The 26,193-nt window shown below is 41.0% G+C and overlaps 1 protein-coding gene across 8 annotated transcripts in view; it reads left to right on the top strand.

Moving 5' to 3' along the window:
* The first annotated feature begins 246 nt into the window (after positions 1-246).
* LOC137322704 (molybdopterin synthase catalytic subunit) overlaps positions 247-26,193 on the top strand; it is a 45,472-nt gene continuing 19,525 nt past the window's right edge. The window contains exons 1-6 of one of the 8 annotated variants that reach the window (XR_010963218.1): positions 247-399; positions 2,484-2,605; positions 8,518-8,664; positions 10,310-10,542; positions 22,211-22,381; positions 23,658-23,700. Coding sequence is in view for 4 of the 8 variants with exons in the window: in XM_067985678.1 (XP_067841779.1) it covers positions 8,565-8,664; positions 13,231-13,356 (226 nt within the window). In the remaining 4 variants the exon portion in view is untranslated. The other 7 variants (XR_010963219.1, XR_010963217.1, XM_067985678.1 and 4 more) reach the window with 7 other exon arrangements.

The following is a 26,193-nucleotide window of genomic DNA, read 5'->3' as shown; positions in this document are numbered from 1 at the left end:
GTGATCGCAGCCCGGACCCCGGCCCCTGGACCCCGGCCCGGCCCCGCCCCCAGACCGCGGACCCCGGCCCGGCACCGCCCCCAGACCGCGGACCCCGGCCCGGCACCGCCCCCAGACCGCGGACCCCGGCCCGGCCCCGCCCCCAGACCGCGGACCCCGGCCCGGCCCCGCCCCCAGACCGCGGACCCCGGCCCGGCACCGCCCCCAGACCGCGGACCCCGCCCCGCCCCCAGACCCGGACCCGGACCCCGGCCCGGCACCGCCCCCAGACCGCGGACCCCGGCCCGGCACCGCCCCCAGACCCCGGACCCCGGCCCGGCACCGCCCCCAGACCGCGGACCCCGGCCCGGCACCGCCCCCGCCCCCGCCCCCGCTCCCGCTCTGCAAATGATGGTCCAGGTAAGGCGCAGCGCCACCCGACCCTCTGGGATTTCCCCTTTAAAGACCCGCAGCAGCGACTCCGCGAGTGACGCCAGGCCCCGCCGAGCACCGGCTGCTGGAGGGCCGTCGCTTCGCCGTGGTTTATTTGAGGCGCTCCAGTGGTCCAGGCCCCGCTGGTCTGCAACGGCCTGGTGGCGGGGTGGGTGAGTCCTGCGGAGGCCGCGCCGCCTGTCCCGGGAGCCCGGGCCGTGGGGAGCTGCCGGTCTGAATCCACCATCCACGGGCTCCTGTTAGTATTTTATGACCGCAGAGATTCTCAGTAAAATCTTATGATCTTGATGAATCTTTGAAGAAAATGGCAGTAATGAAGGAGTCTAATGGGTGTGGGTGGCGTTTGAGGAGTGAGTGAAACAAGCAAAAGGCGAGACGGTGCTTCAAATGGCCACTTTAGTGTCGCCAGTGCCATGGTGTAAGTTTGGGAGTTCGGGCTGAGCTGGACTGTCCAATGTGTTGACAAACCAGGTGTACAAAATTGCTCAGGGTGCTCTGACTTTTTAATCCTACCTGCCATAAATGTCAATGTTTGGACAGTGTGCACACTATGAACGCGAATGCACAGGCTCTCGTCAACAGCATTTAAGTTTCCACATTACTGACATATTACCAAGTTGTGGAGGGAGCTGTTACTCCTGCAACATTATTAAAAGAGTACTGCATCCCCAATTGATGATATTGTTGGCTTCCTAGCAGAATGTTATATAAAATTAATTTTCTCCTCTGCTGGTAGCAGCATGATCCCATGATGCCTGACTGCCATGGATTTCCAATTGCCTTTGTTTTGCTTGTGGGGGGGATGGGGTTGCTTTAGAAATTTCCACTGACCGTGATGGGTAGAACTTGGAGAAGGAAATAACTTTTTCTAAATGAAGGGGCAAATAAAACTGTTTCCAGTGTAATAAATAGAACAACACATCTGTGTGACTCTGTTCTTGTCATTGCTTTGGAGAAATCACTCTCCCTGCTATTACTGAACTGACTCATTAGTAATTGTTATTTTCCAGACTCTGAGAAATCAGAATCTTTGGTTTAACTGGTTTCAAATGTGGACAAGCAGGCGGCTGATGGAAAGTTCCAGCAACAAGCTGGCCTTTGGGATGATAAAGAATACATCTTAGATTTAGGATGCATTGCACCTTGAGTAATGTTTTAGGAACAATTGTTCCTTCCCTAACCTGGTGCTAAGACACCATCAATATGAACATTCTCATCTCACCATTGACCCTCCAAAAAAGAGTGGAAAAAGAAATAAAATTGACTGCAAACTTCCAGCTTCACCATACACACAGTAGTGGATACCTGTAAGAGATATGCAGGCACTAATCTTTTCTTATAAATAACCATTTAAAAACCACTTGAGCTTTACTATTAAGGTTATTACAACTGTTAGGTGAAATTACTCCCTAGTATATATTTATATAATACAAACTGTGTAAAATTTTGCTTATCAACTGCTAATTTTTCAATACATTTTGAGTGATTATATAAATTAATGTTTCAGAATTAATGTTAACATTTATGAACTGTTGTAAAATAAAACTGCTTGCTGATTCCACAGTATGATTTAAGCAGAAACTTTTTAATGTTACGAGAATGTGGATGCTCCCAAAGCGTGAAGCCTTTGCTGGTTGTGAGTGCAGCTTTGCACATGTGATTAAGTGTACGTGTGCAAAGTTCTTCTGGCTCAGTGGGAGAAATAGTGATGCGTAGCCCCAGTGTAACTCTAGTCTGTGAGGTGTGTGTTACAATCCACACATGCCAGTAGACTGGTAGGTATAGTACAATGGAACCAGTAGCCGGGTAGGTATACTATAATGGAAGCCTCATGTTAAATGTTAAAAGATGTTTCTGCCAAAAAAACACGTTTGAACTGATACATTTACAGCATGAAATATGGCTTGAAGAGGCTACTGTTGATTTGGTAAATCTGAGTCTGCTCTTCAGAATTCTTTACTAGAAAATAGGTAACTCAATGTGCCATCATTTTTTGCTGAGGTACTCATGCATTTTGCAGCATTAAATATTTCTCTTTTTTTTAAAACTAGGTTTCAGTGCTGTATTTTGCCAGGAGTGCTGAACTGTCAGGGGTTCGTTCTGAGACACTTTCCGTACCACAGCAACTAACCTCTTTGGAACTGTGGCAGGAAGTTGTTAAGAAACATCCAAGGTACAGCATATTGGAAAACTCTTCCAGAATGTTTTCCTTTTCTTTCAGCAATGCTACTTATCTTGACCTGGATTTCTTGTCTTTCAACTTGCAGTGCATGTACTCTGATTACTTGATGAAGAGAAGAGTAGTAATTAAGATGAAAATATTTTTGTAAACAGGAAAAGGAGGCTTATAATAAATGTATGGTCGATAATCAAGCTGAATACAAAGAGTGCAGAGGAGAACTGAAAAAGAAAAAAGAGGGGCAAAGAGAATGTATGAGAAAAGATTAGCGGGTAACATAAAAAGGAACACAAGTCTTTTATAAACGTATAAAGAGTAAAAGGATAGTCAAAGGAAAGGTGGGGCTGATAAAGGACCTAAAAGGAAATCTTAATCAGCACGTTGCATCTGACTTCACTAAAGAAGAGGATACTGCCAATGTTACAGTAAAGCAGGAGGGGGTAGAGAAATTGGATAGGAGAAAAATAGATAAGAGGAGGTACTTAAACGATTGGCAGTGCTCAAAGTAGAAAAGCCACCCGGTCCAGATGAGATTTATCTTAGGTTGCTGAGGGACGCAAATGTGGAAATATTGGAGGCTCCGGCCATAATCTTGTGCACAGGGAGAGGTGGTCACGGAGAGCGATCAGTGTCCATGTGGAGCAGGGTTTTAGAAGGCGGGGTTTCGCAGACGGAAAGCTGAAACTGAACATCATGTCGAGCTGACAGAGTCGCTTGACTTATCGGGACTTGAAGATCCTTTGCGCATGGACGGAGGAATGTTTGTCTGTTTCTCTGTAGGAAAAGACGTGAAGCATCACTGTGACTGGAAAAGCACCAAGACACACACACCCCCCCCCCCCCCCCCCCCGAGTGAAAGTGTTCCAGTGCGCTGGAGAGAGCTTCGAACAGTTACACAGCCTGAAAAACCGGCGGTGCGCTGTTCACAATGGGGTGAAACCGTACACGTGTGGGAAGAGCTTTAAACGTTTCAGGCTACAGTGGGGAGAGTCAGTGCGTCAGCTCAGTGTGTGAGGGTAGGGATTCACGCAGTCATCCCACCCTGCTGCAACACTAAAGTGTTCACACTGACGGAAGAGCTTTTTAAATTTCCTGACTGCGAGAAAAGCTTTAAACGTGTCCCCAAAAATGGCAGACAATGAGCGTATCAATACCACATAGGGAGTGTTCAGTTGCTCGAGCGGCGGGAAGAGTTTTAAACAATCGGCCAACCTGCTGAGACACCAGCGGGTTCACACTGGGGAGAGGCTGTTCCCTTGCTCCCTGTACGGGAAGGGATTCACTCAGTCCTCCCACCTGCGGGTTCACGGCGGGGAGAGGTTGTTCAACTGCTCCGCCTGCAGGAAGGGATTCACACGCTCATCCAACCTGGTGTCTCACCAGCACGTTCGAGCTGGGGAGCGGCCCTTTAAATGCTCCGTGTGCGACATGGGATTCCCTCGATCGGCTGACCTGCTGGCACCCCAGGGGGTTCACGGAGCAAGTGACCGGCCTATCGCCGACAAGTATGGGAGGGGATTCGCTCGGTCATTCCACCTGCTGACGCACAAGTGGGTCTGCTCAGGAGAGAAGCCGTTCACCCTGCTTCGTGTGCGACAAGGGATTCAGCCGCTCGTCCAATCTCGTGGCGCATCAGCATGTTCACGTTTGATTGCATGCCAGAGGCGGAGGTTACTCGTGTTGAATATTGACATCTTTATATGGTCGACAGGGTATATATGTATGAATTTTTAAAAAGGTTTCCGGTAACTGTACAAAGGAGAAGAAAAATAGTCTAATCTCCATGATTGGAGGGATACCAATGCACATCCGTCCGGAGAAATGCACCATTTCATGGAGAGGCATGTGATCTATGGGAAAATAGTCAGGTCATTTGATGGCCGGGGGCAGTAGCTTTTTTTACCAATTGAATTAGTGGTCCTTTTGAACGACATGGGTGATGGGGTTAGATGAAGTAGGGTGGGAGGAGGCTCCTGTGGAGCATAAATACCGGCATGGATTAGTTGGCTGAATGGCCTGTTTCTATGTAATTCTGTCAATCCACCTTGGATATGGGAGTGGTGCCAGAGGAGTGGAGGGTTGCAAATGTTACACCCCTGTTCAAAAATGGGGAGAGAGATAAAACTGGCAATTACAGGCCAGTCAGTGTAACATCAGTGGTGGAAAAACTTCTAGAGACCATAATCTGGGACAAAATTAATTGTCACTTGGAAGAACATGAGTTGATGAATGATAACCAACATAGATTTGTTGTTGCCAACATATATTTGATATATGTTAATGACCTGGACTTGGGTATGGGGGCATATTTTCAAAGTTTGCAGATGACTACAAAGCTTGGAAATGTAGTAAATCATGAGGAGGATAGTAGCAGACTTCAGCAGGACATAGGCAGATTGGTGTGAAATGGGCAGACACATGGCAGATGAAATTTAATACGAAGAAGTGTGAAGAGATGTATCTTGGAAGGAAAAATGAGGAGAGGCAATATAAACTAAATGGTACAATTTTTAAAGCGGGTGCAGGAACAAAGAGACCTGGGGATTCATATACACAAATCTTTGAAGGTGAAGGCAAGTTGGTAAAGCTGTTTTTTAAAAAAAAGCATACGGGATCCCAGGCTTTATAAATAGAGGCAGAGTGTACAAACGCAAGGAAATTATGCTAAACCTTTATAAATCACTGGTTCGACCTCAGCTGGAGTACTGTGTCCAATTCTGGGCACCACACTTTAGACCGTAAGGCTTTGGAGAGGGTGCAGAGGAGATTTACATAGAAACATAGAAAATAGGAGTAGGAGTAGGCCATTCGTTATGATCATGGCTGATCCTCTATCTCAATACCATATTCCCGCTCTCTCCCCATGCCCCTTGATGCCTTTTGTGTCTAGATTTATTAGAATGGTACCAGGGATGAGGGGTTTTAGTTATCTGGAGAAGCTGGGATTGTTCTCCTTAGAGCAGAGATGGTTATGGGGACATAGATTTCAAATAAATGACAAAAATGCCAAGGGTGAAGGGTGGAGGCGGGGGGGGGGGGGGGGAGAAGAAAGAAGAGGAGAAATGTTTTTACTCAGCGAGTTATGATGATCTGGAATGCATTGCCTGAAAGGGTAGAAATTTTCAAAAGGGAATTGGATCTCTACTTAAAAAGGAAAAAAATTGTAGGGCTGTGGGAAAAGAGCAGGGGAGTGGGACTAATGGGATAGCTCTTTCAGAGAGCTGGCACAGGTACGATGGGCTGAATGGCTGTATGATTCTATGATTTATTGTACAGAGATGTTTTGTCAAATTAAAATAAAGGTCTTAGTAGTTATTAGGTTTCATCTTCTTAAAACTTACCTATTTGACCAAGCTTTCCACTCTCTTAATGTCTCCTTTGGCTCGGTGTTAATTTTTGTCTGATTATGCTTCTGTGAAACGCCTTAGGATGTTTTCCTATGTTAAAGGCACTATATAAATGCAAGTTGTTATAAATGCCATTCAGAAACTCCCTAATTGAAGGGAATCTACACTCAATGTACACTTCAGTAATCTATTCCGAAGGGTTACGATTCTCTGAAAAGAAATACTTCCTAACTCTTGACCCCATGCTGATATAGCAAGTTGGTCTATTAACATTTTTCCGCAGTTTGATCAGACGGTGATGTTTTGTGTTTGGGAGGTTTTTACTTCAGATTTTAGTTTTGGTACAGAGTCATTAACCACTCCCATAGGTGAACCTTTGTTCGCAAATATCTAGGTAAATTTGTAGCATGCCAGAGAACCCTATTCATTTTGTTTTGGTTTACTTGTTTTATCATATGCCCTCACGTGATCTTCCTTGACATCGCAAGGCACCAGAATAGCACTACATTTCTTCGACTTTAATGGCCAAACAAATTTATTAAACAGTAAAAGGATAAGTGAACAGTAGCAATGACATAATGTATGTTTTACAGTAGTTAATAAAGTTAATTATCTCTAAGTAGAAAATACCTATTAGTGTGTTTACTGTGCTAAACTACACATTCGTACATGACAATTCTTTTCCTTTTTTCATTAGAAGCTATTTGGCTTGACTATCATTCTGCAAAGGCTTCTGACAGACTAAAAAATACTTTCCACAAAACAGGACGGAATATACTTAAATGTCTGTTAAATTCAGAAGAGCTGCCAGTCAAATACACATTTGAACAAATCCCAGAGTATTTGCACTGAATGGACGCCTGGCTGAGGCAAATGATTAGAATTTGTACCAACATAAACTGTAAAATGTTTTTCTGAGATTGAAGCTGGTTTTTAACCCCTTATGTACCATGGAAGAAACCAAGATCTCGATTTTTAAAAAATCCTTCATTTTTGTTGTACACACTACCTCATACTTGCTTTTGTATACTCCCCAGTGACTTGTTTAAGTGTGTCATTAGCAGAGGTCTAGAAACAGATTGGCTTGGACAGAATAATGCATGAGGGGAATAAAAGATAATTAAGAACATAACAGGAATGAGAAAGGGCAATTTGGCTTTCTGATCTCGCTCCATACAGAGTCCATGTACGTTTATTCTATCACGAACTCCTCCCCCCTCCCCATAGTACTTGTTGATTCTTATGTTAAAGAACACTATGTTACTTCCGTTATCGCCCCTGAAAAAAAAATTGAACAGTGCTATTACTATAACCTTCAATTCCCCATCTCAATACATATTGATCCAACCATTTTATAAAGATGTCAGTTGACCCTGAATCGAGTGTCTTTATTGGGACTCTGTTCCACATGTTCACTATCCTGTGGGGAGGGAGCTTTTCTGTCATCTCTAACCTTGCATGCAGATTGTAAATTTTGTACATGTGTCTCTAGTCCTGTGTTAATTGCCCTAAAAATGCGACAGGGTCACAGCATGCTGGTGCTGCAACAGAGTAGCAGAGCAAGGATTTACACCTGCAGACTTCATGCAGAGTTATTGAATTCAGCCTTGCCTCTACTCTGTGCTTTCCCACATGAAGTGGAAGGAAAATCTGAGGAAAATTCAGCCTAGATCAGTTTTGGAGTGGCATTCCAAGAGGCTTGGAAGCAGGTGGACCATCACCAGGAAAAGATGGAAGTATCTTGAAAAGAATGTGTTGTTTTCAAATATGAGTAAAAGTGCAACTGCCAATCTGCTAGTGAAGGTTGTAGGGGGTATGCTGATATGAAAGCTATGGTAAACTGTGGTAACTGTAGAAGGTCAACAGAATATATTAAAAAGACCATGTTCAATCTGTTTTGAGAGAGACAAGAAAATACCACATTGATAGGAGAAACAGTATTCTTAGTATTGTAATTATCGCTATGATAAGTTACTTGGTTTTAAAAAAAATGTTGAAAGTTCAAAGTGTATCAATGTGATCATGATACCTTGTTAGGACAGTTAACATAGCATAGCCTCCACCATGTTTGGTGTAGAAGAGTTGTAAAGCCACTTTGTGACATGCTGAAACATTGAATATTTTTTCCTAAAAATGGTCATTTTATATTCCTTTTTACAGAATGCTCAGCACACATTCTCACATGAGAACGCAATTTTGTTCTTGGCCGTGGGCATTTTTATGGAAGTCATCAATGCTACTGAGCTCTGAGTGTGCAGTGCAAATTGGCTGAGTACCTTACCTGTTCCACCCCAACTGATGGAATATCTTGGTTACATACAGTATTTCATTTAGCATCCTGGTCAAGAATTGACTAAATTTTCCCAGATGAAGAGGTCAGATTGTAGTGACGCAAAATCATGACGCTTTGGTTGGGAGCCTGGAACCATGTTTGGGAGAATTGTTGACCATTAATGGGGAGAGGAGGGAAGATCCACTGAAATGCGATGAAAATTTTAATGCTAAATGTTAAACAATACACACATTTAATACATTTTTCCTTTCTTACCTGCTCCACAGCCTTAGTACCATAAAAGATCATATCATTCTTGCTGTTCATCAAGAATATGTCATCCTGGGAGATCAGCTTTTGTTCCTCCAGCCAGGAGACGAGATCGCAGTCATCCCCCCTATCAGCGGGGGCTAGCTCCTGGGATACATATGCAGGTATTTCCAGCTTCTCCTCAAATATTACTTCAGGTGCAGGAGGGCGTATGTTAAAATTCCTGATGGAATCTTTAATTTTAGCCATATCTAATGATTCAGTTGATGCCTGCCTTTTGATCTTCCCCTTTCGTCTGTTCCCACTTGGCTTCGTATCTTTATTATATGGAGCCATGCTATTTTTCTGTAGTTTCACTGTAATCATAAAACATGACTAAAATGAGTGTGAACGTGTAAGAGGATGAAAGCTAATAACTACAGTAGAGAATAGTTATTTTGTTGGAGGGAGGGGAATCAATGTGGCAGATGTCAGTTCCAGTAAATGGAGCATTTTACAGTGTTTGCACTAAGTGTCAGAATTAAGTACTGCTGTGTTAGATGTAGGTTGAAGCTGTATCCACACCATTCCAATAACCGTAAATTTGTAAATGCTTTGTTGATAGGATAGGTGTGCTCCTCCAGTCATGATTAGGCTCTGCTTTAGCAGTCTCAGTCAGAGGCCACTGGCCGATGTGAGAAACCGAAACATCACATTGATGTCGTAGGGGGCATGTTCCCATTTCCCACACTAGTCTTAGTCTTACTTAGAGGCTATGACGATCAAATACAGTGCTTAATTATGATCAGCTTAGTGGTGTGGAGTCATCAGACTAGACTTGTTCAACCTGCCTTGGTCTTAGAAGTGAAGGACAGTATTAATTCACTGCTTCCCAGTCCTTCACTGTGGAATGTTTCCAATGAATTGTGACTTTTCCCATTTTTGTGTTGCCGTGGTGGTAAATGCAATTTTTTTCTTTTATGTTGCAAGCTTTAAAGTTACTGCCACAGAATGGCTTGTTAAAATAAGTATGATTTATAAATTTGCATTAAAAATGTCAACATCTTATTATGCCATTGTTATTCTTGAGGCACTCCCAGTCCTGATCAGCTTAAGCCTGGTACTGTCAACATGAAGCCAATCAGAAGCTCAACTTAAGTAACTTCACTGGATCTATCTGAAATTTATAGATATTTCAGGATTATTTACTCCTTTGTTTATGTGCATTAAATTGAAATATGTTGAATTTTTCCAAATACATTATCAAACCTGTTTCTTTCGATAGCACTCCGCTGAGTCCATGACTGATTGATTTATCTTCAATAACGACCTTTTTAGAAAACTTAGAGAAAGTGAGTTGGACCAAGTGATAGACCACAATTTAAAAAAAGAGTATGACTACCATACAGAAAGAGTTAGAAGACAGAAAATTATACCAACAAATAAAGAGTGGGAAAGGAGCAAAGAGATGGTTACTGAAACAGTTCTTTTTGTTCATGAGCAATAAGAGAGAGGAGACCCATTATATTATGTGTACTACATGCTGTAACACTTCTGCTATATTAAAATAGTAAATAGTATATTCTCCAATTCACTGAGGAGATCTGCTGAAACATGTATAATTATAAAGCAGAATATACCACCAATAATAATATATAATGGACACAGCTAAAACAATAGCCCAAATAATAGTGGTAAATACCAACAGCAGTGCGTCCCTAATCCTGGCTCCAGGTTCCAACCTCCCACTCCCTCCAACATTGGTTCTGGTCTCCAACTCCCTCATGCAAAAGCAATAAGATGATACATATCCTATCCTCCTCTTCCCAGAGAAAGACCAAATCATTTCCATGGCTGCCAGAGGCTTGGAACTCTGAATCTGTTCCAGGTCTCGAGAGTACAACACACACACAAAGAAAGACCTACAAGAATAGAAAAGACAGATACGGTGTGAGAGACTAACAGAAGAGATGGAAAGCAAACTTAGAGATGCAGAGACAGTGCGATTGTGTGAAAGAGGGAGACAAAGAGTGGAAGACAAAGAAAGACAGAGGACCACATTGGTAAAGTTATCCACTGGATTATAATTAGCGTAAATGAATTATCACAACGTGACATCCCATGATTCTCACTTTCCAGTGCAGCTTCTCCAGTCAGTGTCTCCACTCACCAGTACTTTAATTTGAATAAACACTATATTTTAAAGTGCTTTTGTTCTGCCTTTCTCTATTTGCCTAACATTGAAAGAAGTTTCCAGCTGGTCACAGTAACAGCTGGCCTTCCAGTGACTGGAGCAAAGCTGAGCACTGTAAGAGCAGCTTTTGACTGTAAAGTTGGTCTAACAGTTGGCAAATGTTCAGCTCTGCTCATCAGTACTTTTGTTCAGAATCTAATTTTAAACCGTACTGTTGAGCAGAGCCGGCTATGTAACCAGTTTTATAGTAAATGGCTAGAAACTTCCTTCAATGTTATCAAAGAGGCAAAACATTGGCAGTGTAGACAGGCTGTGAGGAAAGCAACTGGCCTGAATCTGCATAATAATGTAGATAACCCCTGGAAATACCCATGATTTTCACTATTTTCCTCAACTGATGTGATTTTTGCTGCATCAAATCACTTGCCTTTACTATAATATGTATATTGCAGATCAGTACAGAAATAAGATGTAGGTTCTGTTGAATTGATTGTAATTGTATAATAAATATGCTTGTTCTAGAACTTTGTCTTTAGGACCAACATTCACATTTGCATGTAAAGATTTGTAAATCTGCAATTTTGAAAAAAAAACTAATAACTAGATAAACTTTAGAAGTTTATAGCATAAAAGACTGCTTGACCCATCATGTCTGCGTTAGATGTTTACTAGAGAAATTCAAAACTAACCCAGTGCCCTATTCTTTCCCCATAAACCAATGTCGTCCCCAAATATTACTCACTTTTGCCTTACAAAGTGCAATGGTCTCTGCTTCAGCTCAAGCCTCTATGCTAGAACTGTATAAAACATTGGTTAGGCTACAGCTTGAGTACTGTGTACAGTTCTGGTCACCACATTACAGGAAAGATGTGATTGCACTAGAGAGGGTAGAGAGGAGATTTACAAGGATGTTGCCAGGGCTGGAGAATTTTAGCTATGAGAAAAGATTGGATAGGCTGAGGTTGTTTCCTTTGGAACAAAGGAGGCTGAGGGGAGATTTAATTGAGGTATATAAAATTATGACTGGACTAGATAAAGTGGATAGGGAGGACCTATTTCCCTCACCAGGGGGCATAGATTTGAAGTAATTGGTAGAAGGATTAGATGGGAGTTGAGGAGAAATATTTTTGCCCAGAGGGTGGTGGGTCTGGAACTCACTGGCTGAAAGGGTGGTAGAGGCAGAAACCCTCAACTCATTTAAAAAGTACTTGGACGTGCACTTGAAGTGCCGTAACCTACAGGGCTACGGACCAAGTGCTGGAAAGTGGAATTAAGCTGGATTGCTCTTTTTCGGGCCGGCATGATGGGCCGAATGGCCTCCTTCAATGCTGTAACTTTCTATGATTCTATGTATCTTCTTTGTTTTGTGAGCTTCTCTGATTTTACTTTTAAGTAGATCTTAAATAAGTGGAGTATATCTGGTCTCCCTATTGTATTTCACATCTCTTCACTACCATTGTTGCGTACGCCCTCCTTTCTGCAAGTGGTTCTTTGCTCCCTCAGTCTGTCTTTCCATTAATGTGTCCGTCTTGAAAGACCTTTGTCAAATTTCAAATTGGATCAACACTTCACTTTGGGGGAGAAGAAGAGTTGTACAATGGAACATTTTCTCTCATTTTTCACCCAGTCTTGGTATCAAATACTTCAAGGTTAGGGATATCATGTTAGATTACAAAGTAAAGCTCCTTCTGCACTGCTCCATTCTCAAAACAAACATCCCACTTCCCTGGACTAGCATGACACTTCTATTTCACATTCAGGTGTCCTTATCATCTGAGTGAGAGTAGTATGTAGTGTTAAATTATAAGTAATTTCTATACATTTATACATAAGATTGTGTTGGCTTCTGGTCCATTAGGAACTGGATTCAAACTGTTAATTTTGATTTTTACTTGGGACTCATAGTTTTCCAGTCTATACTGGATTACCTTCAAGTCCTAAAAGTAAAAAGACTGTCTTCTCACTTCTACCTAATTGTAGCATGCAGTTTCTTCCCTCCCTCAAGAGCAGTCAGAGAAGGTGAAGAACTAACTTTCATTGCACTAAGAATTTCCTGCTCATGCGGTTAGAGAAGGTAACACCATCACTGCTGTATGCTTGGCCACTATTGAATTTTCAAATCTCTGCCACTTCTTAATCAGCATCTGGGACTGAAAAGAGTGCCAATTGCTTTGAACTCTGTGAAGCTGTTTGTTGATGGAGCCCTGCTGACATCAGCTGGATGGCTCCCAAGCAAGTTTTGGAACTAGATGGAGGATGTAATTTACATTGGAAAGAATTTCCCATTATATTTTGTGTCATTTCTTTATTCGTGCTCTTGTCTTTCTTTTTCTTTTTATCTCTTTCTTTTTCTCTCTCATCATGTTAAATGCCAAACAATGTAGTAAACAATAAGAAGAGAACCTTTGGGTTAATCTTAATTGCTAAAATAGCATGGTGCCAGTAGTGTTTCTAAGTAAAACTATTGACCAATAGAGACCACCTGGTCAGTCTGATAGGTAGTTATCACCAGCAGATAGATTTTCGTTCTGTTACACTATGTCTCTCCTTTCTCCAGTTACCATGTATGAATTGGAAGACAAACCCAAGGATTTGATAAAAGTGACATATGAGAAGCTTTCCACAGATGAAGTTGCAGAATCTGTAAAATCTCCATCTTGTGGAGCAGTGTCTTTGTTTATTGGTAAGCTGTTAAATTGCCTAACTAGAATTCAAACACAACATGATCAATGGCACGCTCTTTTTCATAGGCACCAATTGATTGCATTGTACTGAAACCCATAGTTATATATTTTACTGAGGTGATATACTGGATACTTTAATTTTCAATAACTATTTTAGTTACAATATCCCTTGGTATGGTAATCTAGTGGTTATGGTACCGGACCTGCGACCCAGAGGCCGAGAGTTCAAATTCCACCATGGTAAGTTGTGACATTGAATTTAGTAAATATGATCATTTATGGGCTGGTACCAGAAAAATAACAATGAAAACTGCCAGAATTGTCGTAAAAACCCACTAATGTCCTTCAGGAAAGGGAGCTGGCTTACATGTGACTCTTAATGCCCTAGCACGGTCGGTCGGTAACAATCTCAACAAAGTTCATAGATCTGTCCGATTTGTTCCTTATTATCGGCAACAACGCAGACATCATATCAACACAAGACATAGGACCCTTAAATCCTCCTCGCTACATCTAAGGATTAGTGCCAAATTGGGAAAATTTTCTCACGAACTAGTCAAGCAGCAACCTGACTTAGATTTGATTCTGTAAGTACAACCATCAGCCAACATCCTACCTTATTTGAACTCCATCTTCCTAGGTATGTTCCACTAGCAAGATAGACCCACCAGAGGTGGGGGCACAGTGGTATACAGTCGGGTGGGAGTAGCCTCGAGACTCTTCAGCATTTGCTCTGGAACTTATGAAGTCTTATGGCTTCAGGTCAAGTAAGGTCCAGAAAACCTCCTGCTGTTCACTACCTAATGTTCATCCTCCCTTAACAGATGAATCAGTGGTCCTCAATCTTGAACATCACTTGGAGGAAGCTCTGAGGGAAGTAAGGGTACAGAATGTACTCTGGATGGGGGACTCCAGTGTCCACCACCGAATGATTCGATAGTACCACCATTAAACGAGCTGGCCGAATCCTGAAGAATATAGCTGCGAGACTCGGCCTGCGTCAGGTGGTGAGGGAACCAATATGAGGAAGTAAACCTACTTGATCTTATCCTTCACACCTACCTGTCACAGATAGCAATGGTAGGGGTTATCGCACAGTTCATGTGAAGACAAAGTCTCCTCTCTACAATGAGGACACCCTCCATCATGTAGTGTGGCATTATCGCCATGCTAAGTGGGACAGACTAAGGATAGATTCAGTAACCCAAAAATGGGCATCTGTGAGGTACTGTGGGCCATCAGTAACAGCAGCATCAGAATTGTATATCACTGCAACCTTGTCTTATGGCCAGACACATCCCCCACTCCTTGATTACTGTCAAACTAGAAGACCAACCTTGTTTCAATGGGACTGTAGAAGAAGCAGCACCAGGCATACCTCAATGAGGTATCAACCTAGTAAAGCTATCTGCATTTCAAAGCCTTGATTTAAAAATTCTCATCCTTGTGTTCAAGTCCCTCCATGGCCTCACCCCTCCCTATCTCTCTAACCTCCTCCAGCCCTACAATCCTCAGAGACCTCTGCGCTCCTCCAATTCTGGCCTCTTGCGCATCCCCAATTTCCATTGGCGGCCGTGCCTTCAGCTGCCTAGATCCTCTGCCCTAGAATTCCCTCCCTAAACCTCTTTGCCTCTCCACCTCTCTCTCCTCTTTTACGTGACTCTTTGACCAAGCTTTTGGTCACCTGTTCTAATATCTCTGGCTTGGTGTCAAATTTTATTTGCAAATCTTCCTGTGAAGCGCCTTCGGATGGTTTTACTATGTTAAAGGCGCTATATAAATGCAAGTTGTTGCATGCTAAACACCAAAAGCAGCAGGCTATAGACAGAGCTAAACAACAGATCAGACCAAAGTTCTCTAACCCTACCATATTCAGTTAAGAACAGTGGTGGACAACAACAGGAGGAAGAGACTTCATGAACATTCCCATCCTCAACCATGGTGGAGCCCAGCATGTGATTACAAGAGACAAGAGTGAAGTGTTTGCAAGTGTCTTCAGCGAAAAGTGTTGAATGGACGATCCTACATGCCCTCCTTCCGAGGTCCCCATCATAGATGCCAGTGTCCAGCTAATTTGGTTCACTCCACATGACATTAAGAAGCAGCTGAGTGTGCTGTACACAGTAAAGGTTATTGGCCCTGACAAATGTAGTGATGAAAACCTGTGCACCAGAGCTAGCTGCTCCCTAGCTAAGCTGTTTCAGTACAGCTATGAAATTAGCATCTACCTGACTATGTGGAAGATTGCCCAGCTATGTTCTATTCACAAAAAACAGGATAAATTTAACCGTCAGTTAATGCCCGATATAGAAAATACAAGAAATGCACATTGGAAATGTGAACTTTTCAGTGATCTGTAGTTATATTGAGGATGCAACAGATTGCATGTGTGTTTTGAGGCTCACGTGTTGTACATTTTCACTGAGACTGTGGACTGTATATTAAGGAATATGAAAAAAATCATGAGTTCATCTAAGAAACTCTTCCAATTCTATAAGACTGCTTTCTGTAAAGGGCATTTTAATCCCTTGTTAACAGCTTCCAGTTTTCTCATTAAATATTGTCTCATTTAGTATTTTGACTATTACTTTTTGCTTCTGTGAATCATTTCCTCTACGTCTACCCTATCATAATCTTAAAGACCTCCATCAGGTCACTCCTCAGCCTTCTCTTTTCTAGTGAAATGAGCCTCAGCCTATTCAGCCTTTCCTGATAAGTATATCCTCTCCGTTCTGGTGTTAACCTTGTGAATCATTTTTGCACCTTCTTTGGTGCCTCTATATCCTTTTTATAATATGGGGACCAGGTACTCCAGGTGCGGTCTAACTAATGTTTTATACAAGTTTAACGTAACGTCTCTACTTTTCAATTCTATCCTTCTAGAAATGAACCCCAATGCATGGTTTCCTTTTTTTGTGGCCTTATTAACCTGCGTTTCTACTTTTAATGATTTTTGTATCTGTACACCTAGATCCCTTTTCTCCTCTACCCCATTTAGACTCTTATTATCCAAGCAGTATGTGGTATGTGGCCTCCTTATTCTTCCTACCAAAATGCACCACTTCAGACTTACCTATATTGAAATTAATTTGCCAATTACACTCCCATTCTGCAAGTTTATTAATGTCCCCTTTTATTTTGTCACATTGTTGCTCAATATTAACTATATTCCCCCATTTGGTGTCGTTTGCAAGTTTTGAAATTGTACTTCCGATTCCCGAGTTCCAATCGTTAATATAAATTGTGAACAACAGTGGTCCCAGTAGCGATTCCTGTGGAACATCATGTCCCACCGTTTGCCAGTCTGAGTAGCCATCCTTAACCCCTACTCTCTGTTTTGTAGCCAGCTTGCTATCCATTCTGCTACTTGTCCCGTGACTCCACATGCCTTAACCATAATCATGAATCTACTAACAGGTCATACGTACATGACAGGTCACTGCCCTCCCAAAGTAATTAATTCATTGTAGGTGAAGTGTTCAGATATTTTTGAGAGACCTGATACACCACTACATAAATACTATACTAGGCTTTGTGTAATATGGGATGTAGAGTCTTGCCAATATACAGACATTGAGGATCACACAATTTGTTCTCATTGTATATGCTCGCACTTTATATCACAGTTACACTTAACGGGCTTTTTATTCGTTACGTGAACTATCTAAACTTGGATATAATTAGTTTTTAAATTTTGAGGGAAATCTAACTTTTTTATTGGAACTGCTAATTAAATTTTCTTCAACTGACACAATAACCCCACTTAACACAACAATGTTTATTACAATATATATAAAATAGATGTTCATAGTTAAATGAATTCAACTGTTGTGGAGTTACCAAAATCAGACCATTGCCAGTGATGAGATTTTGTAAGGGAAAAACCATGAGTCAGATTGCAACCAAATTAAATAAACAGAGCACATTTTTAAATGGTGACACATTTGAACTAGGTCACTTTGTTTTGTCTCAAACTTGGTGAATCGTATTAAATATAAATGAGGCTGGAAAGGCATGCTGTAGAATGTTCATCATGGGTTTTCTGTAAGGCTGGCTGTCATCCTAGATTGTGGTGATGTAATTACCCACCCATATATTTTCAGAGATGGAACAAACCATCTTCCTGAGTCATTCTCTGTGATTAACAGCCAGCTCCACACACCCACTAGGTTTATGAGAATCATTCTTTGACAAAATTGAAATATGAACATGATAACTTTTAAATCCTAAACAACAATTAAGCAAAATTACAATTGTGGAATCCCAAGTGTGCACATGATATTCATGACTTCAAAACAGATCGGATTTAATGTATAGCACTTATGAATTTCAGTTTGTTTTTAGTTTTATTCAGTAAAAGTGGGATCTTTGGTGAAATACTAAGAAAAGATGACCACTACTTAATAGCTAGGATGTTGTTTTTGTTTTCCAGTCTGGCAGAACTGGAAAGTAGCTCAGTTCAGCTATTTTAGTGTAATTTTCGAGTACCGTGTTGTGATGAATGCAGTATTTTCCCAATAGTAGCAATACACTAGTAATTAAAACCTTATGTTTTGAACAATGATGTTTAATCACAGTTGTTTAAATCCAGGGCTGTAACAATTGGCTTTCTTTTCAGTATGTGCTAAAGCAGCATCCATTATTTATTTACATATTTCCATTGAATGCTTTCTCAGATCATGTTTCTGCTCTATGATATAAAATTTCATTCACAGTTTGTATTTGTTTGCACCGGGTTTGAATTATTCACAAGATGACATGTGTGGTTAACCTTTGTTTATGACAACAGTATACTAGCGGCATGTTGACACGTATCAAGAAGAGCCTTTATTTTGTATGTTTAGGCGCAATGCATAAATTTATACTGTAATTTTAAATGTTTTATATACAATATAATCGCTGTAGAAGATTTCCAAATTATCACAGTTGTATACTGGAAAAAGTAGGGCGTCTCTCCTGGCATGTGATAGGTGCTGCAAAAGAATGACCTCATCTTTTCTTCCTGTCATGTAATGCTGCCCTCCATTGCTTGCTAGACCCATACCTAAACGGCCAAACATGGCAGCCATAGCAGGTTATATGAATCCTAGCAACAAAATTTAAGTGACCGCAATAAAAGAAACTGCTGAAATTAGGCAAAAGAAAATCAATGCAAAAAAAGAGTTGGTTTGAATAGTGTATTTCAAAGCTGAAAGCGCTTTTGGTTAAGATGAATTTCTAAACTAAATTTGCTCATTGCAGCTTTGTAACATAGTCCAAAAGATTGCTGTTTTGTTTTTAGTGATGAATATTGCACAATAAAATGAGAAAAGAATTAGAACACACTCTAATTGCTGTTTGTTAAACATAATCCTTTAATAAAAAAGACCCCTGTAATACATTAGAACAAAAATAGAAAAAGCTGGATATACTCAGCAGGTAAGGCAGCAGCTGTGGAGAAACAGAAATCGAGTTTTCAAGTCTCAGACCCTTAAGGACTGGAAGATGTTACAGATGAACAGCATTTAAAAAGGAACAGAACAAGGGAAAGAGGAAAAAAGACAGACATAGGAAAAGAAATAGTATGACCTGTGAAGTATTCTGCAACAAATAGATCACCTCTCCACCACCTACAAGACACAAGTCAGGAGTGTGATGGAATACCCATCACAGTGGGAAACAACACTTGTCACATCCTGCCAATCGGAGAATGAACCCTTTTCCCTTACTCTCTGCCTCCTACCTCCCAACCAATTATCAACCCACATCACAAGGTTACCTCCAGTTCCGTGCGCTTTCATTTTTGCTAATATCTTGCACGGAACCTTATCAGATGCCTTCTGGAAGTCCATGTAGACAACATCCATACACATTCCCTTGCCAACCCTGTTAGTGACCTCCTTAAAAAGTTCAACTGGATTTGTCAGACATGACCTACTCTTCACAAATCCATGCTGACTCTCTTTGATCAGCTCATACTTGTCCAAGTGCTCAGTCACTCTGTCTCTGATGATAGATTCCAGTAATGTCCCCACAATTGATGTTAAGATTGGATAGATCGATGAAGGAAAAAGGGAATAAAGTGATATGGGTGCAGCTGCAGCAGCACTCAAGAAGTTTGACCCCATCCAGGACAGAGCAGTCAGCTTGATCAGCACTTTATCCACTAGCCTAAACATCCACCATCGGCATTCCGTGGATCTCTGTACTATCTACTGGATGCATTGCAGCAACTCACCAAGGCTTCTTTGGCAATATGTCCCAAATGCGTGACCTCCATTACCGAGAAGAATAAAGGCAGTAGGTGCATGGGAACACCATTACCTCCAAGCTCCCCACCATCCTGACTTGGTAATATAGTGTTGTTCCTTCATTATAGCTGTACCAAAATCCTGGAACTCCCTAACAGCATTGTGGGAGCACCTTCACTCAAGGACTACAGCAGTTCAAGAAGGCAGCCTACTGCCACCTTCTCAAGCAACTAGGGATGGGCAGTAAATGGTGGCCTTGTCAGCGACACCCACATCCTGCGAATGAGTAAAGAAAAAAGAACACCAAGGTGTGCACTATTTGGTTCAGCTGAGATAGCAGTTTAACGGGGTTAGAGACAAGGGTATGGAGGTTATAGCAGAAGCGACTAAGATGGTTTTGATCTTCCCAATATTCAAATGGAGGAAGTACTGGCTCATCCATGACTTGATATTAGATAGAGTTGGTTTTGAGTCAAGGAAGGTGATGGAGATGTAGAGCTGGTTATCATTAGCATATGTATGGAAACTTGTGCCTGTGGATAATGCTGCTGTGGGGCAACATGTAAATGAGGAAAAGGAGAGAGCAAAGGATGGAACCATGGGTACTCTAGAAGTAACTGCGTGGGAATGGGAGGTGAGGACATTGTTGCAGACTTGCTGGCTGTGTTGGAACAGGTAGGAATAGAAATTAGCGAAGGCCGTCCCTCAGAGATGGATCACAAAGGAAGAGTAGCAACCGAGTTGGATGTGGTGGAGAAGTCAGTGAGTGATAGTGTGCCACAATTGCAGTTACAAAGGATGTCGTTGGTAACTTTGACTTGGAAGATCTTGGTGCTATTGGTAGGACGGAAATTGGACTGAAGGGATATGAACAGGGAGAGTCGAGAAAGCAGCTGGGTGCAATGATGCACTTAAAGACCTTCGTGAGGAAAAGGAATTTAACAATAGGGCAGTAGTTGGAAAGAACAGATGGGTTGAGGTTGAGCTTTCTGAGGAGCGGGGTGATTGCAGTTTTCCAGCAGAGAGGAACAGTGCCTAAGCAAATGAAGCCTTTTATGATATCTGAGCATTGGGCATAGTAAGGTTGTAGACTGTCAGAGGTTAGACGGGGAGGGTTGTCTCTCCCTCGGGGAGGGGAGGAGATGAAAATGTTAGAGCAGGAGAAGATGGGAGAGAGATTAAATAAATTGTCGGGTTAAGGTGATGCAAGACCGAACAGTCATGGTTTAATTTGACATAGTACTATGGATTAATCTTTTTCTACTTCACTTAGTATCTTTTATACCTCTGTAAGGTCCCCTCTCATCCACCTCCTTTTAAAACTGAAAATGTTGTCCCCCAACTAGTTCAATACCATTCATTTGAGTTAGTATTCCCCACCCCACTATTTTTTTCTCCAACTGTATAATATCTTTTTTATATGGAATTTCATTTGCCACACTTCAGCCCACTTGCATATTATGTCCAGTTCCTTGGTTAATGTATCAGATATGACACCCAACCACTTCCCTTTCCCCAATTTAGTATCACCTACTAATTTCACCAACCTTCATACTGGTAATAATCAATTACATCGAGTCTACAGCACAGAAACAGGCCATTCTGCCCAACTGGCCTATGCCAGCATTTATACTCCACACGAGCCTCCTCCCACCCCTCTTCATCTAACCCTATCAGCATATCCTTCTAATGCTTTCTCTCCCGTGTGCTTATCTAGCTTCCCCTGAAATCTGTCTATGCTGTTTGCCTCAACTACTCCTTGTGGTAGCGCATTCCACATTCTTACCACTCTTTGGGTAAAGAAGTTTCTCCTGAATTCCCTACAGGATTCATTAGCGACTATTTTATATTGATGACCTCTAGTTTTGCACTCCCCATAAGTGAAAACATTTTCTCTATGTCTACCCTATCATTATCATAAAGACCTCTATCAGGTAAACCCTCAGCCTTCTCTTTTCTAGAGAAAAGAGCTCCAGCCTGCTCAGCCTTTCCAAATAAGTGTATCCTCTCAGTTCTGGTATCATCCTTGTGAATCTTTTTTGCATCCTCTCCAATGCCTCTATATCCTTTCTGTAGTATGGAGACCAGAACTGTGCACAGCACTCCAAGTGTGGTTTAACCAAGATTCTATACAAGTTATAACTTCTCTGTTTTTCAATTCCATCCCTCTAGAAATGAATCCCAGTGTTTGATTTACCTTTTTATGGCCTTATTAGCTTGCATCGCTACTTTTAGTGATTTGTGTATCTGTACCCCTAGATCCTTTTGCTCCTCCATCCCATTCAGACTCTTATTATTCAAGCGCGATATAGCCTCCTTATTTTTCCTACAAAAATGCACCACCTCACACTTATCTATATTGAAATTTGTTTTCAATTGCACACGGATTCTGCAAGTTTATTAAAGTCCTCTTGCATTTTGACGCATTCTTCCGTTGTATTAACTATACCCCCCAATTTGGTGTTGTCTGTAAATTTTGAAATTGTACTTCCGATTCCCAAATCCAAATCATTTATAGTGAACAACAGTGGTCCCAGCACGATCCCTGTGGAGCGCCACTTTCCACCTTTTGCCACTCTGAGTAGCTACCCTTAACCCTTACTCTCTGTTTTCTGTTTTGTAGCCACCTTGCTATCCATTCTGCTACGTGTCTCCTGATTCCACATGCTCTGACCTTAGTCATGAGTCTACAATGCGGCACCTTATCAAAGGCCTTTTGAAAATCCAAATATATTACATCTACTACATTACCCTTGTCTACTCTTTCTGTTACTCCTTCAAAGAATTTAATAAGGTTGGTGAAGCATGACCTCCCCTTTTGAAATCAGTGCTACTATTCTTTATTATATTTTTGTTTTCTAGATGTTTTTCTATTACATCTTTGAATAAAGATTCCAATATCTTTCCTACCACTGTAAGCAATCTTACAACACCAGGTTATAGTCTAACAGTTTTATTTGAAAATCACAAGCTTTCGGAGGCTTTCTGATGAAGGAGAAAGCCCCCAAAAGCTTGTGATTTTCAAATAAAACTGTTGGACTATAACCTGGTGTTGTAAGATTCCTTACATTTGTCCACCCCAGTCCATCACCGGCATCTCCACATCTTTCCTACCACTGACATTAAGCTAATTGATCTATAGTTCCCTGGACTTGTTCTATCTCCCTTTTTAAAAATGGGAATAACATTAGCTGCATGCCAGTCCTCTGGCACTATTCCCTTTTCTAATGAATTTTTATAGCTATCTAATAGTGTCTCTGCCAGCTCCTCCCTAACTTTTAATATTGGCAGATGCAATCCATCCGGACCAAGGGTTTTAGCCCCTCTAAGCTTGATTAGTTTATCAATTATCTTCCCCCCCCCCCCTCCCCACTTCCTATCTCAAATGTTTTTGTATCTTTTTCGTTCTCTTCTCCTAATGTCATGCCCACCTTGTTAGTCTCCCTGGTAAATACTGAGGCAAAGTAATTACTTAATATTTCTGCCATTTTGCTGTCATTACCTGTGAGTTTATCTTGTGTATCCCTTAGTGGCCCTATCCCTGTCCTGATTTTTCCTTTGTTATTGATGTGTGTAGAATACTTTACTGTTTCTTTTTATATTCATTGATAATTTCGTAGTTCCTCTGGGCTTTCCTAATTTTTTTTGACGTCTTATTCCCTTTTGTCATCCTCTCTTTTATTGTCTATGTGCTTAGAGTATGCTTTTTTTCTTTAGTTTCAATTTTATCCTTATCTCTTTATTCATCCATGGTGTTTCATTATTGGCTATTTTTTTCTTGCTTTTCAGAGGAATATATTTCTCCTGAACTCTCTTGATCACCGTTTTAAATATTTCCCACTGCTGTTCTATCTCTTTGTCTGTCAAAATTTTTTTCCAGTTTACCGTCGTTAGTACCACTTTCATCCCCTCAAAATTAGCTTTTTTCCTATCTATTACTTTGGTCTTTGTCTTACTTATATCTTTCTCAATCATTATTTTTAAACCTTTATTATGTTACGATTGCTATTGCCAAGATGTTCTCCTGTGCTTACTTCTCTTATCTGCTCTGCTTCATTTTGCATTTCTAGATCCAGCTGTGATTCCTGTCTTATTGGGTTTCTCACATACCGGGTAAGAAAGGAGTTCTGTACACACTGTAAAAACTCCATTCATTTTTCCCCTCTTCTCGACAGTTTATTTGGGGGTAGTTGAAATCTACCATGATTATTATTTGATGTTTTTCACTCACTTCATAGATTTATCTACATATTTCATCCTCCACTTCCCTTCCACCATTAGGTGGTCTGTGGAATATACCTCTTAACGTGATTGATCCCTTATCATTTGTCTTAATCCATATGGATTCTGTTTCTATCTTAATGTTACTTTTGTCCCATTTTTTATTGCCATTATGTTGTCCCTAATTAGTATAGCTACCCTACCCCCTTCCTTTCCTATCCTTTCTAAATATCTTATGTCTGTAATATTTAATTGCCAGTCATGCTCCTTATGTAGCCATGTTTCAGCTATCCCTACCCCATCTGGTTCCTTGCTATGACTTATTGCCTCCAGTTCCCCCATTTTGGATGCTGTGCACATTGCTGTATAGACTAGAAACATTACCAACCCCAGAACTGATCCCTGGGGCATTCCACTCAATACATTTCTCCAGTCTGACATCACCAGTATCTGCTGCTTCCTCTCTTTCAGCCAAATCCTTATTCCCTTCCAAATTTCACCAAGGGTACTCACTGCCTTAATCTTGTACAGCTTTCATGTGGGACTTTATCAAATGCTTTCTGCATCACCCAACATCTGCTTGAGCTGTCGCTTTGTCTAAATTGATTTTATTATTAAAGTAGGTGTCAGCTGTGGCTCAGTGGTAGCACTCTTGCCTCTGAGTCAGAAGGTTGTGGGTTCAAGTTCAACTCCAAAGACTTGAGCACAAAATCTAGGCTGACACTCTGGTGCAGTACGGAGGGAGTACTGCAGTGTTGGAGGTGCCATCTTTCGGATGAGACATTAAACTGACACCCCGTCTTCCCCCTCAGGTGGACATAAAAGATCCCATGGCACTATTTTGAAGAAGAGTAGGGGAGTTCTCCCCAGTGTCCTGGCCAATATTTATCCCTCAACCAACATTACTAAAGCAGATTATGTGGTCACTATCACATTGCTGTTTATGGGACCTTGCTGTGTGCAAATTGGCTTTTGTGTTTCCTACAACAGTGACTACAATTCAAAAGTATTTCATTGGCTGTAAGGCACTTTGGAATGTCCTGAGGTCGTGAAAGTCTCTATATAAATGCAAATCTTTTAAAAATTAGTTTTACATTCTTTTTGCCTATCTGGGATCTGCATGCCAGTGATGTCAAGGTCATTACATTTGGTATGGGACCTCCTATGATGGATAGCATGCTACTAGCATCTTCCTTAGTGAATAATTCCAGGAAGTAATCATTTAATATTCTAACTATTTTACTTCATCTTAGGTTTGTTTCCTTAATGGTATAAAGCAAAATAATTCAAATTTTGTGGAAAACACAATACGGTTTAATCTTGTGAAATTTTAAATGATCGATTCAGTGCTTGATATGAAACCCTCTGAGATGCAGGATCAAAAAGCAAAATCATTCCAACTGGAGATGACCAAAACATGTTCTAACATTGATGGTAGTGTACACAAATGTTGTAAGTACTACATAGCAGGTAGGCCCATTATTATTCACATTATTATTTTCAGATATGTGCAATTTTAGAGAAACTCAGACAGAATCATTGTGGAAGAAGATACAGTGGAGTTTGTATTTACATCTGGATTTTCACAGACCCATGAATATGAGTTATTGTAAAAATTTGCACTATTTCTGTGCCCTTGTATAAAATTTTAATACACAGGCAGGACATTTTCACAGCGAATGATAATCGGGTATTTTTCACAGTTCTACATCACAAACAACCTAGTAGTATTAAGTACACTTTCTGCATGCACAGATATCCTTAAAGCGACATAGAGATCCAAAATGGCAGTACCAAGAATCAGATTGAACATGTTGGAGAACATGGGACAGGTGAGAACAGTGATTGTATCATAGGGACTACTACCTAGTAATTTGCAAACTGAAAGTAAAATTCAGTGCATGCAAATAGATTTGACTAAACAAGTGGCAATTTGCTAATGAGAGATTAAAAGTACTGAGCATCAGTTTCACAATGGAAACATGTAACATTGTAGACCTGTGTGCAAACCTTGTCACAGGCAAGTAGCTGGTAGAAGAAAAGGAAAGACTAAAGCTGCTGAAGATGTCAGGACCCAGAGAGAAGAAAGGAAAAAGTGTTTTAAAGTAAGAATAAAGAAATCAAAGAGTATGTTAAAAGTGGCAAGAGAAATGGATAGATAGTAAAGCCAATGAAGCACAGCTGGTTGGGGAGAATCTCAAGACAAAACCTTTATCATACAGGAAAAGAGAAAATAAAAACTATGAATTTGACTACAAAAGGTGACAAGATTAAAAAAAATTAGGCCAAGCACTTTCAAGAAGTTATGAACAGGCCTGAACCATAAGGAAAGATGAAGATTTTGAGATTAAAAATAAGGCCATTTGAATTAGAAGTCAAGAATGA

Source organism: Heptranchias perlo, chromosome 1 (genome assembly GCF_035084215.1).
Source record: "Heptranchias perlo isolate sHepPer1 chromosome 1, sHepPer1.hap1, whole genome shotgun sequence".
NCBI lineage: Eukaryota > Metazoa > Chordata > Chondrichthyes > Hexanchiformes > Hexanchidae > Heptranchias > Heptranchias perlo.
The sequence above is the reverse complement of the archived record's forward strand: the minus strand, read 5'-3'. Positions and strand labels throughout refer to the sequence as shown.